Below are 16494 nucleotides of genomic sequence, written 5' to 3' on the forward strand. Positions count from 1 at the left end.
TAAGTGTTTTTTTGAAGCGAATTTTCAGAAAGATAGGTTTAGGGAGTCGGGAGGAGTCAGGACTAGTTGTAATATCAGCCCTTTTCAGGGTAGGTTACAGCAGTTCATAGCACTGTTTGCCACGCAGGTCTGTGCCAGTGCAGTGCAAGTGTTTTGTCACAGCATTTGGTGTAATCTAGCTCAGCCAATCCTTTTGGGCTAGTAGCATTGTCTGATAGTCATCTGTGTAGCCCGCCTGTGAAGCTAGCTACACCGCCTGTGTATCTCAATTTTTACTGCATCTAATCCAGTTAATAGTTTTGTGCCTAGGAGCAGTGTCTGCAAGTCAGCAGAGTAGCCCGCTTGTGAAACTAACTACACCGCCTGTGTATCTCAATTTTTACTGCATCTAATCCAGTTAATATTTTTGGGCCTAGGAGCAGTGTCTGCACGTCAGCAGAGTAGTCCGCCTGTGAAACTAACTATAGCGCCTGTGTATCTAAATTTTTACTGCATCTAACCCACTTAATAGTTTTGGGCCTAGTACCACAGTTTGGCCACTCAGTTCTGCTCAGTTTTCATCCATCGGTTGTTGTGCCAACAACTACAGATACAGAGTTGCCAATTAGTTAAGCACTAAAATGAGTGGCAAAAGGCCTGCTGCTGGTGGAAAGGGGAATAGGCGTGTTGGAAAGGGAAAAAAGATTTGTGTCCGTGGGGTAGGTGGTAAAGCAACAGTAACATCTGCAGAAGAAAGACCATCTTCCAGCCAAAGTAAGATGTCTACTTCTTTTTGTGGACAATCTGATCCCTATCTTACGACCATTGCTACAAGCATCGCAAAAATTCCAGATGAGGCACAAAAACAGCAGGTGCTTGAACGGATATCAAGTGCTTGTTCAAGTGGGCTCTCCTCCATGTCAACTTCACAACTACTCCAGTCCTTAGAGTTGTCACCCCAATCGCACTTACTTCCTCACAGCAGTGTACCCCACTCATTAAGCAAGCCTGTTTACCTAAATACTATTTTGTAACGGCATCTAGCCCAGGAAATCCTTTTGGGCCTAGTAGAATTTGGTGCTACTCAGCAGCGTACCCCACCCATGAAGCAAGCTACACCGCCTGTTTACCTAACTACTATTTTGTAACGGCATCTAGCCCAGGAAATCCTTTTGGGCCTAGTAGAATTTAGTGCTACTCAGCAGCGCACCCCACCCATGAAGCAAGCTACAGCGCCTGTTTACCTAAGTATTATTTTGTAATGGAATCTAGAGCAGGAAATCCTTTTGGGCCTAGTAGAATTTAGTGCTACTCAGCAGCGTACCCCACCCATGAAGCAAGCTACACCGCCTGTTTACCTAACTACTATTTTGTAACGGCATCTAGCCCAGGAAATCATTTTGGACCTAGTAGAATTTGGTGCTACTCAGCAGCGTACTTCACCCGTGAAGCAAGCTACATGCCTGTTTACCTAAGTACTATTTTTTAACGGCATCTGGCCCAGGAAATCCTTTTGGGCCTAGTAGCAATTGGGCCTAGTAGCAGACGTATAATAAGAGAGGAAGACAAAGCTGACTCAACAGTAGATTTATTGATTAAGGGTACCGTCACACTATACGATTTATCACGACCAGCGATACGACCTGGCCGTGATCGTAGGTAATTCGTAGTGTGGTCGCTGGGGAGCTGTCACACAGACAGCTCTCCAGCGACCAACGATGCCGAGGTCCCCGGGTAACCAGGGTAAACATCGGGTTACTAAGCGCAGGACCGCGCTTAGTAACCCGATGTTTACCCTGGTTACAAGCGAACGCATCGCTAGATCGGTGTCACACACACCGATCTAGCGATGCCAGCGGGAGATCCAGCGACGAAAGAAAGTTCCAAACGATCTGCTACGACGTACGATACGCAGCAGGATCCCTGATCGCTGCTTCGTGTCAGACACAGCGATATCGTATGGATATCGCTGGAACGTCACGAATCGTACCGTCGTAGCGATCGAAATGGCACTATGTGACGGTACCCTAAGACATTTTTAAATAGAGGATACCCTATGGGATTACTTGAACAGACAAAAAAATGTGGTAATGAAAAAAGATAGATTGCAACTAATCAACAAAGATCCAAATGTAAAACATAAAAAAATGCTTAATAGGGTCCCGTTTGTTTCTACGTATACAGAAGAAAGCGGTAAAATAGCTAGCATCATTAAAAAACATTGGACAATGTTGGGGAGATGTCTCCCCAACATCCAAGAATTCAAGATGCCCCCACTGTATTCGTACAAGAGAAGTAGGAATATCAAAGATATGCTAATTAAGTCTGACATTGGTCCCATGAGGAGAAGCACTCAGATGTCCCTGACAGGATTTAAAAGGAATGGGTGCTTTCCTTGTTTAAATTGTATAAATTGCACATACATTTATCAAAGGATCAACATTTAAACATCCAGTGACGGACAAAATTTACAAAATTAAACATTTTTTGACTTGTAGCTCAGACCATGTTATCTATGTCCATGTAACCTGTGGTACGTTGGGGAAACAACTTGCGAATTCAAAACAAGAATGAACCAACATAGATACACTATAAGGTAAATAGAACTGATCTCCTTGTCCCCAAACACACTGTTGATTGTAAGCATACTGAGAAAGATAAAGTTTAAGATTATCGATACTGTTCCGGTACAAAGAAGAGGGGGAGATAGGGAACTAATCCTTAAAAAAAGAGAACTAATATGGATATACGAACTTAATACCCTGAGACCTGGGGGACTTAATGCTGATTTCAAGATGCATACAATGATTTGAGAATAGTCACTAAATTGTATGGTTACAGAGTCCCGTGTTATAGTAATATTGTTTTTAATTTAGGAAACGGTAAAAATGTACTTTCCTAATTTTATTTATATTCTGTTTAGATGATATCTAGACTATGCTGGAATACTGCCTTGAAGGATCTTGTGAACATGGAGAACAATATATATGAATATACTGAAATTCCTGATATGAGAAATTAACGTATTATGAAATATAAATATTTTTTCTAATTATGCACTGTGTTGGACTGAGGCCAAATTAATAAAGCAGGATAAAAGGCTATATTATAGTAACTGTCATTTTATTAAAACTAGAATACAATACGCTGGAACATATGCTCTACCGCCATATAGTAGTTCGGACTGGGGGCAGTTTGACCTGAGTGGTTTGACTTGCACACAGTTGAACACTATGTGATCTGCGGGATATGGCCTGCTTAGGGCTGTGCTCGTAGTATCAGGGCGGTGTTATATACTATCAGTAAAAAATGTCCATATGGCGAACTAGGAATAGTCATATATACAGTGTTAAGGATTGCACTGTGTGGCAAATATACTAGTATCTCTACTAGCAGATCTAAACTTCTTATATGTTTAATGGTGGTGACATCGGCTGCATATAGCCTTGGTGGATAGCGCCGCTGGACGCTTCTGCGCCTGCTCATATACTCATATAGAGTTAAAAGAATAATGCCACTACAAAGATGGCGAAATCTAGCGCTACTGCGCATGCGCCGATCTCTGCCATTGGACAGTAGTCCAGCATGGTAATATGACGTAACAGACCTGCGCACTAGGTGTCTATGAACGCCGACAGGCTAGATGGCGTCCTCCATTACTAACAAGCTCCTGTGGCGGTAAGAACAGTATAGTCCGTAAATGTAAGCACATATGAGGCACAATTATGCACAGATGCACTTTATTAGGTATACTGTAACATATGCATTTAATCAATCACAAATGGCTGTAATTAAGGATGGTTAACACTATATATATGCACCAAAACGCTGTATCCACTACTTGAGAAAGGCTCACCAGAGCCGAAACGTCTTATTGACATGTGGGTCTGATTAAAATCCTACATATTTGTTGAATAAATGGAGTGCTGACTTCTTTTTTGAATTTATGGTATGTATGTATGTATATATATATATATATATATATATATATATATATATATATATATTCGCCTACAGTTATGAGGAAGCCAAATTAAAAAAAAAGTTCTGACTTTTTGACTTTTGGAGGAGGAAGATGAAAAAAATTGAAACTCAAAAATGAAAATTGACGATGTCCTTAATTAAAAAGTTAATAAACAAATATTAGAAAATGTAAACTGGTCATATTAAAATGAGGCAAAAATGAGTCAGTGTAAGAATTATTTAGCACAACTTAGAATACCCTTGCATTAAACTCATTTACCCAATCATGGCATTTCAGGAATCAAATGGTCAACATTAAATCTAAAAATGATTATAAAGGGCATGGGCTCAGGATTTCTGTACTTACGCAGCTCGACATGGGGATTTCCAGACTGTTTCTTCTGCCTATCTCCACCATCAGTATCATCTAAAAGGAAAAATATTACAATAGAGTACAAGTTAAGCATTTACAGGGAAAATTACAGGTTGCTTCACTGTTGGCCCCATAACCCAGCTGCAATCATCATATCATGTAGCACTGTGTACTTACAATTGCTCACTTTGCCTTTCTACCCAGCTAATTTTTCTCTTTTCTCTGCTCTATGTAAAAATAGGAAATCTCTTGTCGCTGTAGAATTCATTGTCCTCTTCTACTCCTGACCCAGCAGCTCCCTCATCCTCACTGCCATAGGTTTTTGCAGTGATTCATGCAGGGAAAATTGACCTCCTGTTTCTACATAGAGCTTAGAAGGATTCAGCTAGTCATAGAGCTAATGGAAAACAGAAAGATTAAAGATTAACTGGATAGGAAGTCAAAATAAACCACTGAAAGTACACAGTGCTATATAAATATGATTATTGCAATATATTAAGATGACAAAAACTTTTATGGGAGTGCTTCTTTAAAGCATGGTCACAGTAGAGTATGGGGAGGTTTAATAATTCTAAATTGTAAATGTTATATTATTAAAGAAAAAGGTCTCCATTTATCAGTCTACATTTCCTCTTTACATATGGCTGGAAAACAACATCCAACTCACATGTGGTTTGCATGCAAGTTACATTAAAGTCACAGTTGCACGCAAGCCGAGACCTGCAACTATAAGCATAAGAGAATTGGACTGCTAGCCATGGTCACCTTGTGTTGCGGTAGTGTCACGGGGCTACCGCGACAGAGAGGTTCCAGAGAACCGCAGTGCTATGGGCCTCGTTCACACATGATGAACAGAAGCTCTTCTCCTGAATTCTGACCTGGCTGTCTTGTGCCAGCAGGGCAGGAGTTAAACCTGGTTACTGAAGTTACTGAGAGCTTGGTCTCTCAGCTGATTTGGTTATTGTAATCTCGGCTCCTATATAGACTCAGCTTTGACTACAACTGTTGCAAGCGATTAGTTCTGCTGCCTGTCTTGAAGAGGGAAGGCGCAGTGGTGTTTGGAGCTTGGAGGTTTATCTACAGAGATTATTGTCTGCAGTTTTGGTTGCATGTTAAACCTGTTTTCCTTCCTTGTTTTTTCCTTCTCTTCCCTTCTCTGTGTTTCCTCTGTGGTTGTGGGAGCATTTGGTGAGTTTGAGATTTTAGTTACCTTGTCTGCATACCCTGTTTAACTGTCGTATTTATACACTGGTGCAGTCCACCTCCCTTGGGGGGGAGGGGGGCCCACTGATAGGGCCTGCACAGGAGACAGGGATAAGCTGGCGGCTCAGGCCTCCTAACCATTATAGGTACCCCTGAGATAAGGGAAAGTCAGGGCCCGATTATAGTGGCATGGACAGGTGCGGGTTCCCAGTACGCCATCCTACCCCTTTATCGCCGTTAACGGCGTGACAGGTAGGTTGTGATTCACACTGTTCTCCCAGAGACAATCATTAGATTAAGTCTCAACACTGCCCTTTAAATACCAGCAGGTATCCTGACCATCAGGATGACAAGAAGCTGATGACACTAAAATATCTGCCCAAACTAAAAACTAATGATTTACTATGACTTTATTTAGCGACGGAGTTAGGGCAGGCACTTAAAGTAAGAAAAGTGTCATTAAAAACAGTAATGGACATCTTCCAATGCAGCATATTAAATAAAAACCCCCAAGATATTGAAGGCCATACTGAATAGATGTAGTAAGACATGATCGGAGCAATAAATAAGGTTGTGAAGTGGAGGACGGCACAGCCAGGCTCACAGGTGGCCGGATTAGATAGAGATCCAATAAAATGATGAGAAGTTTCCTTTCTCATTAAACTGCTGTGGAAAGACGTTTCAGTAAATTGTGAGAAATAATAGAACCCCGTCAGGCAGATTGCAGATGTTAAGTAATGTGCGGAATTGAAGCTCGAAAAGTGCCCCACATTAGATTCATGAAAATGTATGAGATGGGAATCTCTAGCAATTTCCTGCTATTCGCCTGCTGATATAACGCTGCCCTGAGCGCTCAGATTGATCCAATTAATGAGCATCACAAGCACTAACTTAAAGATGTGAAACAGCCAGAAGAAAATACCCCAAGCAAAGCTCCTAACATCCTCACACCATGGCGTCTAGAAAAGTAACATTTATAATCTGCAAAGATGAACAGTCCTTTACTGGAAACTGCATGAAATGATTCTAAATAAGTAATGAATGGACAGACGGCTGCAGCGTAATGGGCGGCCAGACCCAAACACCATCACGGGCTCTTTAAAGGGAACCTATCACCCCAAAAATAAAAGGTGAGCTATGGCCACCGGCATCAGGGGCTTATCTGCAGCATTCTGTAATGCTGTAGATAAGCCCCCGATGTATCCTGAAAGATGAGAAAAAGAGGTTAGATTATACTCACCCAGGGGCGGTCCCGCCGCAGTCCGGTCCGGGGCCTCCCATCTTCTTACGATGACGTCCTCTTCTTGTCTTCACGCTGCAGCTCCGGCGCAGGCGTACTTTGTCTGCCCTGTTGAAGGCAGAGCAAAGTACTGCCGTGCACAGCCGGGAATGGTCAGAGAGGCCCAGCGCCTGCGCACTGCAGTACTTTCCTCTGCCCTCAACAGGGCAGACAAAGTATGCCTGCGCAGGAGCCGCAGCGTGAAGACAAGAAGAGGACGTCATCCTATGAAGATGGGAGGCTCCGGACCGGACTGCGGCGCCCATCGGACCGGACAGCAGCGGGAACGTCCCTGGGTGAGTATAATCTAATCTCTTTTTCTCATCTTTCAGGTTACATCGGGGGCTTATCTACAGCATTACAGAATGCTGTAAATAAGCCCCTGATGCTGGTGGGCTTAGCTAACCTTCGATTTCTGGGGTGACAGGTTCCCTTTAACCCTCAGTTTTAGTCAGGTCAGAGCTTCAGAAGACAGAAACCAATAAATGCAATACATAATTATTGGATGGCTCTGAAGTCCTTTCTGTTACACTATGTGCAGAAGAAAAAACAATGTTAGACTGTGTGCACACGTTCAGGATTTTTCGCTGTTTTTTGCTATAAAAACACGATAAAACTGTGAAAAAAACGCACACATTAAGCATCCTATTATTAGAATGCAATCTGCAATTTTTGCGCACATTTTGCATTTTTTTTCCACGGCGGAATCACATTCTGGAAAAAAAACGCAGCATGTTCATTCTGTGTGCGGAATCGCAGGGATTCCGCACAGATAGGAATGCACTGATCCACTTACTTTCCGCATGTGGCTATGCCCACCATGAGGGAAGTAAGCGGATCATGTGCGGTTGGTACCCAGGGTGGAGTAGAGGAGATTCTCCTTCAGGCCCTGGGAATCATATACCTGTAAAAGAAAAAAAAGAAATATAATTAAAATAAAAAATTGTGATATTCTCACGTTCCGGAATCCCCTGCAGCGTTCCCGCTCCTCGCGATGTTCCCGTTCCCAGTAATGCCTTGCGACAATGACCTGTGATGACGTAGCAGTCTTGCAAGATCGCTACGTCATCTGGGGTCATTGCCGCGAGGCATTACTGGGAACGGAAGCTGTCAGGAGCATCGCGCGAGAAGGCTGCAGGGGACGCCGGAAGCTGAGAATATCACGATTTTTTATTTTTTTCATTATTTTTAACATCATATCTTTTTACTATTGATGCTGCATAGGCAACATCAATAGTAAAAAGTTGGTCACACTTGTCAAACACTGTTTGACAAGTGTGACCAACCTGTCAATCAGCTTTCCAAGCGATGCCACAGATCGCTTGTAAAACGCTAGCATTCTGCAAGCTAAATACGCTTGTAAAACGCTAGTGTTTAGCGGGAAAATGCATGCCAATTCCGCATGTGTTTTACCCGCGGCACAGTTGCGGAATTGCTGCGGAAATTTCCAAGGCAATTCCGGACGTGTGCACATAGCCTTAAAGGGGTTGTGTCATGTGAGCTTTCAGGGATGAACGAGGCAGGAGTGACCCATGATGAAGTTATCTTAGTATGGCGATACGCCTACGGTGAAGTCACCGACATTTGTATTTGATATCTGAATGCACTTTATGTACCTTGCCCAATAACGATATTTAGGTTTCTTTTTCCCATTATATATAATACTTACACACTTATGGTTTGTATTGGCACTGTTATTTATTTACTTGTTATTTTTGCTGGGTGTCTCTTTATCTTTACATCCCTAGAACTTAATAGCAGAGCCACAAAAAGAGGACTGAAAATCCTCCAAAAATTCAAGAATTAATACAGCAGAAAAGGAGCAGCAGTGCTTACCTGCCCAGGTCTCCGAACAAATGCACTATCAGGATGCAGCGGACCGATGAAGTAAAGATGGCGGCAACACAGGTGCAAAATACTGATAAGACAGCCACTCTCGGCCTACCAATCCATCGAGGGGGTGATTGCTTTGTATATGATTACACAAAAGCAGCTTGTATAGGGTGCTGTTCACATACAGGTGATGCACAGTAACTGGTTTACAGCCTATTAGTGACGCCCATACTATTAGATTAAACGCTTTCAAAATACATCCCATGTGAACAAATACCCCAGTTTACAAGGCCAAAAATGCTGGTCATGGCTGCACCCTGAGAAATTAAATTGCAGAAAATACACATAAAGATGTATTCTTAAATACATTCTTGAATTTTTGGAGGATTTTTAGTCCTCTTTTTGTGACTTTGCTATTAAGTTTAGTGTTGGGACTCGCAAGTGTGAGGACCCTTGAGGTGGGTTGCGAACTTACATATCTTGGGCAAAATCTCAACCAATATCTCACATATTTATACAGTACAGAGCAAAAGTTTGGACACACCTCATTTAAAGATTTTTCTGTATTTTCAGGACTATGAAAATTGTAAATTCACACTGAAGGCATCAAAACTATGAATTAACACATGTGGAATTATATACTTAACAAAAAAGTGTGAAACAACTGAAAATATGACTTATATTCTAGGATGTTCAAAGTAGCCACCTTTTGCTTTGATGACTGCTTTGCCCACTCTTGGCATTCTCTTGATGAGCTTCAAGAGGTAGTCATCAGGAATGGTTTTCACTTCACAGGGGTGCCCTATCAGGTTTAATAAGTGGGATTTCTTGCCTTATAAATGGGGTTGGGACCATCAGTTCTGTTGTGCAGAAGTCTGGCAGATACACAGCTGATAGTCCTACTGAATAGATTGTTAGAATTTGTATTATGGCAAGAAAACAGCAGCTAAGTAAAGAAAAACGAGTGGCCATCATTACTTTAAGAAATGAAGGTCTGTCAGTCCGAAAAATTGGGAGACCTGAACCCAATCGAGATGGTTTGGGATGAGCTGGACCGCAGAGTGAAGGCAAAAGGGCCAACAAGTGCTAAGCATCTCTGGGAACTCCTGCAAGATTGTTGGAAGACCATTTCCGGTGACTACCTCTTGAAGCTCATCAAGAGAATGCCAAGAGTGTGCAAAGCAGTCATCAAAGCAAAAGGTGGCTACTTTGAAGAACCTAGAATATAAGACATATTTTCAGTTGTTTCACACTTTTTTGTTAAGTATATAATTCCACATGTGTTGATTCATAGTTTTGATGCCTTCAGTGTGAATTTACAATTTTCAGAGTCATTAAAATATAGAAAAATCTTTAAATGAGATGGTGTGTCCAAACTTTTGCTCTGTACTGTATGTATTTTCTGCACTTTATTTTTCAGGCTGCAGCTAGGCCCAGCATTTTTGGTCTTGTAAACTGTGGTGCCTGTTCACATGGGATGCATTTGGATAGCGCTGGGCAGGCCACCTGATCGAATAGTTTGGGCGTCACTAATAAGCTGTAAACCAGATATTCTGCATTACCTGCATGTGAACAGCGCCCTATACAAGCCGCTTTTGTGCACCCACATATTAAACAATCACCCCTTCCATGAATTGAGTGGCTGTCAGTATTTTGCACCTGTGTTGCCAACATCTTTACTACATGGGTTTGCTGCATCCTGATAGTGCATTCGTTCGGAGACCTGAGCAAGTAAGCACTGCTGCCCCTTTTCCGCTGTATTAATTCTTTACATCCTTGGCATCCATGTTAGATATTTTGCCCATACAAGAGAACCTTCTGGCTTATATCTGACCAGCTCAGTGGTTTGAGTTGTTTACCGTATGGTGGTTGTTTTTGTACCATATGGCAGTTTGCTGGTCTCAGTAAATATATATATTATTTAAAATACACTATTCCTACAAAATCCATTATCAGTCTGATATTATGTCTTAAGGCATTAATTTATGTAAAACGCAAAAGAAAAAGTAATATGCAAGATAAACTGGTAATAGACAATCTTTATTGAAAGGATCATAGAAAAATTGTAATAAATATACAGGCATGGCCAAAAGTTTTGAGAATGACACCAAAATTATATTTTCACATGATCTGCTGCCCTCTGGTTTTTATTAGTGTTTGTCTGATGTTTATATCACATACAGAAATATAATTGCAATCATATTATGAGTACCAATAGGTTATATTGGCAGTTAGAATGAGTTAATGCAGCAAGTCACTATTTGCAGTGTTGACCCTTCTTCTTCAAGACCTCTGCAATTCTCCCTGGCATGCTCTCAATCAACTTCTGGACCAAATCCTGACTGATAGCAGTCCATTCTTGCATAATCAATGCTTGCATTTTGCCAGAATTTGTTGGTTTTTGTTTGTCCACCCGTCTCTTGATGATTGACCACAAGTTCTCAATGGGATTAAGATCTGGGGAGTTTCCAGGCCATGGACCCAAAATCTCTATGTTTTGTTCCATGAGCCATTTAGTTATCACCTTTGCTTTATGGCAAGGTGCTCCATCATGCTGGAAAAGGCATTGTTGGGCGCCAAACTGCTCTTGGACGGTTGGGAGAAGTTGCTCTTGGAGGACATTCTGGTACCATTCTTTATTCATGGCTGTGTTTTTAGGCAAGACTGTGAGTGAGCCAATTTCCTTGGCTGAGAAGCAACCCCACACATGAATGGTTTCAGGATGCTTTACAGTTGGCATGAGACAAGACTGGTGGTAGCGCTCACCTCTTCTTCTCCGAATAAGCTGTTTTCCAGATGTCCCAAACAATCGAAAAGGGGATTCATCAGAGAAAATGACTTTGCTCCAGTCCTCAGCAGTCCACTCCATGTACCTTTTTGCAGAATATCAGTCGGTCCCTGATGTTTTTTCTGGAGAGAAGTGGCTTCTTTGCTGCCCTCTTTGAAACCAGGCCTTGCTCAAAGAGTCTCCGCCTCACAGTGCGTGCAGAAGCACTCACACCAGCCTGCTGCCATTCCTGAGCAAGCTCGGCACTGCTGGTAGTCCGATCCCGCAGCTGAAACAGTTTTAAGATACGGTCCTGGCGCTTGCTGGTCTTTCTTGGGCGCCCTGGAGCCTTTTTGACAACAATGGAACCTCTCTCCTTGAAGTTCTTGATGATGCGATAGATTGTTGACTGAGGTGCAATCTTTGTAGCTGCGATACTCTTCCCTGTTAGACCATTTTTGTGCAGTGCAATGATGGCTGCACATGTTTCTTTCGAGATAACCATGGTTAACTGAAGAGAAACAATGATACCAAGCACCAGCCTCCTTTTAAAGTGTCCAGTGATGTCATTCTTACTTAATCATGACTGATTGATCGCCAGCCCTGTCCTCATCAACACCCACACCTGTGTTAATGGATCAATCACTAAAACGATGTTAGCTGCTCCTTTTAAGGCAGGACTGCAATGATGTTGAAATGTGTTTTGGGGGTTAAAGTTCATTTTCTGGGCAAATATTGACTTTGCAAGTACAGTAATTGCTGTTAAGCTGATCACTCTGACATTCAGGAGTATATGCAAATTGCCATTAGAAAAAATGAAGCAGTAGACTTTGGAAAAATTAATATTTGTCTCATTCTCAAAATTTTTGTCCATGACTGTATAGTGACTAAAAAAAAAGGTCAACAAGAGACATTAAAAAACATGAGAAAAATAGGTTTGGGTTGCAAAAAATAGCTGTAATGGTCCAAATGCATATGATGAATAGAATAATAGTAATAAAGAGTTGGAAGGGACCTCATCTAAGGTCATCATGTCTAACCGTCTGTTCAATGCAGGATTCACTGAATTATCACAGAGAAATGTCAGTCCAGCCTCTGTTTGAAGACTTCCATTGAAGAAGAACTCAGCACTTCTCATGGCAGCCTGTTCCACTCAGTGATCACCCTCACTGCCTTCTTTTTTGCAAGCTTAACATTCCCAGATCTTTTAACTGTTCCTCGTAGGACATAGTTGCAGTCCGCTCACCATACTGGTAGCTCTTCTGTAAACTTGCTCCAGTTTTTCGATGTCTTTTAAAATGTGGTGACCAGAACTGGACATAGTATTCCAAATTAGGTCTGACCAAGGAGGAGTAGAGGGAGATAATTACTTCATGTGATCTAGACTCTATGCTTCTCTTAATACAACCCAGAACTGTGTTTGCATTCTTTGCTGCTGCATCACTCTAATGACTTGTGTGCAATCTGTGATCTATTAGCATACCAAAGTCTTTTTCACACAAGCTGTTGCTTAGTTCCATTCCTCCCATTCTGTATATGTAATTTACGTTTTTCTTGCCCAGATGTAGAATCTTGCATTTCTCCGTTAATTACCATTCTATTAGTTGCTGACCATTGTTCAATCTAGAGCCTTCTGAATCTTTTCTCTGTATTCTCTAGTGTTAGCTATTCCTCCCAGCTTTGTATTGTCTGCCAATTTGATTAGTTTACATTCAGTTCCCTAATATTTATGAAAATGTTGAACAATAGACTGCTAAAAAAATAAAGGAAATAGAAACAACACAATCCAACTCCAAGTCAATCACATTTCAGTGAAATTAACTTGTCCAGATATGAATCAACACTGATTGAAAATCAATTAATCAATTTCTCCTGCTGTTGTGCAAATACAACCCCTGGCAAAAATTATGCAATCACCAGCCTTGGAGGATGTTTATTCAGTTGTTTAATTTTGTCGAAAAAAAGCAGATCACAGACATGGTACAAAACTAAAGTCATTTCAAATGGCAATTTTCTGGCTTTAAGAAACACTAAAAGAAATCAAGAACAAAAAATGTGGTAGTCAGTAATTGTTACTTTTTTGTAACCAAGCATAGGGTAAAAATTATAGAATCACTCAATTCTGAAGAAAAAAATTATGGAATCATGAAAAACAAGCAAACAAATATACACTCCAAAACATCACTAGTATTTTCCAACTTTCTCTGATTGCTGTTACCAGATCAGCTTTGCTGGTTGGAGCCTTGTCATGGACCATTTTCTTCAACTTCCACCAAAGATTTTCAATTGGATTGAGATCCGCACTATTTGCAGGCCATGACATTGACCTTTTGTGTCTTCTTTCAAGGAATGTTTTCATGATGTTTTCTCTACGGCAGGATGCATTATCATCTTGAAAAAGGATTTCATCATCCCCAAACATCCTTTCAATTGATGGCATAAGACAAGTGTCCAAAATAGCAACATAAACTGGTGCATTTATTGAAGATGTAATGACAGCCATCTCCCCAGTGCCTTTACCTGACATGCAGCCCCATATCATCAATGACTGTGGAAATTTGCAAGTTCTTTTCATACAGACATCTTTATAAATCTCATTGGAATGGCACCAAACAAAAGTTACAGCATCATCACCTTGCCCAATGCAGATTCGCGATTCATCACTGAATATGACTTTCATCCAGTCATCCACAGTCCACGATTGCTTTTCGTTAGCTCACTGTAACCTTGTTTTTTTCTGTTTAGGTGTTAATGATGGCTTTCATTTAGCTTTTCTGTATGTAAATCCCATTTCCTTTAGGTGGTTTCTTACAGTTCGGTCACAGACGTTGACTTTAGTTTCCACCCATTCGTTCCTCATTTGTTTTGTTGTTCATTTCCTGTTTTGGAGACATATTGCTTTACGTTTCCGGTCTTGACGCTTTGATGTCTTCCTTGGTTTACCAGTATGTTTGCCTTTAACAACCTTCCCATGTTGTTTGTATTTGGTCCAGATTTTAGATACAGCTGACTGTGAACAACCAACATATTTCGCAACATTGCGTGATAATTTATCCTCTTTTAATAGTTTGACAATCCTCTCCTTTGTTTCAATTGACATCTCTCATGTTGGAGCCATGATTCATGTCAGTCCACTTGGTGCAACAGCCCTCCAAGGTGTGACCACTCTTTTTTAGATGCAGACTAACAAGCAGATCTAATTTGATGCAGGTGTTATTTTGGGAATGAAAAGTTACAGGGTGATTCCATAATTTTTTCCTCAGAATTGAGTGACTCCATAATTTTTCCCCTATGCTTGGTTAAAAAAAAGTAACCATTACGGACTACCACATTTTTGTTCTTGATTTCTTAGAGAGTTTCTAAAAGCCAGAAAGTTGCCATTTGAAAATACTTTACTTTTGAGCCATGTCTGTGATCTGCTTTTTTTTCTACAAAATTAAACAACTGAATGAACATCCTCCAAGGCCGGTGATTTCATCATTTTTGCCAGGGGTTGTGGAACAGACAACAGGTAGAAATAATAGGCAATTCTTAAGACAACCCCTATAAAGAAGTGATTCTGCAGGTTGTGACCACAGACCATTTCTCTATGCTCATCCTCTTTGGCTGTTGCTGTTTTGGACACTTTTGCATTTTGCAATGGCTCTCACCCCTAGATTACAGAAATTGCTCAGGTAGTGCAGCTCTTCCAGGATGGCACATCATTGCAAGTGGTGGCAAGAAGGGTAGATGTGTCTGTAAGCACAGTGTACAGAGAATGGAGCAGAAACCATGAGACAGGTCAGTACACCAGGAGAAATGGAGGGGGCCATAGAAGGGCAACAGGATAGCAACAGTACCGCTACCTACTCCTTTGTGCAAGGAGGAACAGGAGGAGCAGAGTCAAAGTCCTGCAAAATGACCTCCAGGAGTTCACTAACATCGATGTGTTGAAACAGACTCCATGAGGGTGGTTTGAGGGCCTGACGTCCACCAAGTGGGTGATGAGCTTTCAGCCCAACACCGTGAAGGGCGATTTGCATTTGCCAGAGAACCCCAATATTGGCAAATTCAACATTGGCGCCCTGTGCTCCTCGCGAATGAGAGCAGGTTCACACTGAGCACGTGACAGATGTGACACAGTCACGAGATGCCATGGAGAATGTTCTGCTGCCTGCAACATCTTCCAGCATGACATGTTTGGAAGTGGGTGAGTAATGGTGTGGTGAGGCATTTCTTTGGAGGGCCGCACAGTCCTCCATGTGTTAGCCAGAGGTACCCTGATTGTCATTAGGTACCAGGATCAGCTCCTCAGACTTACTGATTCAGGTGCATTTGGCCATGGGTTCCTTCGGCTGCATGACAATGCTAGGCCTCATGTGGCCAATGTGTCTCAGTAGTCCCTGCATGATGAAGACATTGATACTATGGACGGACATGCTCGTTCCCCAGACCTGAATCCACACATCTGGGACATCATGTACCATTCCATTCACCAATGCCACGTTATACCACAGACAGTCCAGGAGATGACTGATGCTTTAATCCAGGTTTGAGAGGAACTCTCGCAGAATAACAGATGCCGCTACTTCAGGAAGATGCCCAGGCATTGTAGGGAGGTCATGCAAGCACATTGAGGCCACACACACTACTGAGCATCATTTCCTTGTCTTGAGGCATTTCCACTAAAATTGGATCAGCCAGTAATTTGATTTTTCCACTTTGATTTTGAGTATCATTCCAGATCCAGACCTCCGTGGGATATTAATTTTGATATACATTGATCATTTTTATGGTTTATTGTTCTCAACGCATTCCACTATGTAATGAACAAAGATTTGCAAATGGAATATTTCATTCAGTGTGGTATTTTAGTGTTCCCTTTATTTTTTTGAGCAGTGTACATAGATTGTATAGGTAAGAATTAAGACTGATTGAACAATAATAGCAGAAATAATACACATATTTGTATAAATAATACCACTTATATAGCTATAGGGCCAAAAATAGATATTCAGGCTAGTTAAACCCTAATGGCAATAATCCTGCATCCATAAATAGTGGGGATTCACTCTGGTAGGCAATAGCAGGGACACAATAAAGAGGCACACACAGGCT

At 41.5% G+C, this 16494-nt stretch overlaps 1 protein-coding gene across 2 annotated transcripts in view; it reads right to left on the reverse strand.

The window, feature by feature from the left end:
* Positions 1-16494, reverse strand: part of PIKFYVE (phosphoinositide kinase, FYVE-type zinc finger containing) — a 610036-nt gene that overhangs the window by 115480 nt on the left and 478062 nt on the right. For both annotated transcript variants that reach the window (XM_069733753.1, XM_069733755.1), the window contains one exon: positions 4310-4369. In XM_069733753.1, coding sequence (XP_069589854.1) covers positions 4310-4369 — 60 coding nt within the window. The remainder of the gene's footprint in view (positions 1-4309; positions 4370-16494) is intronic.

The sequence above is a fragment of the Ranitomeya imitator genome, chromosome 7 (genome assembly GCF_032444005.1).
Source record: "Ranitomeya imitator isolate aRanImi1 chromosome 7, aRanImi1.pri, whole genome shotgun sequence".
NCBI classification, from domain to species: Eukaryota; Metazoa; Chordata; class Amphibia; order Anura; family Dendrobatidae; genus Ranitomeya; species Ranitomeya imitator.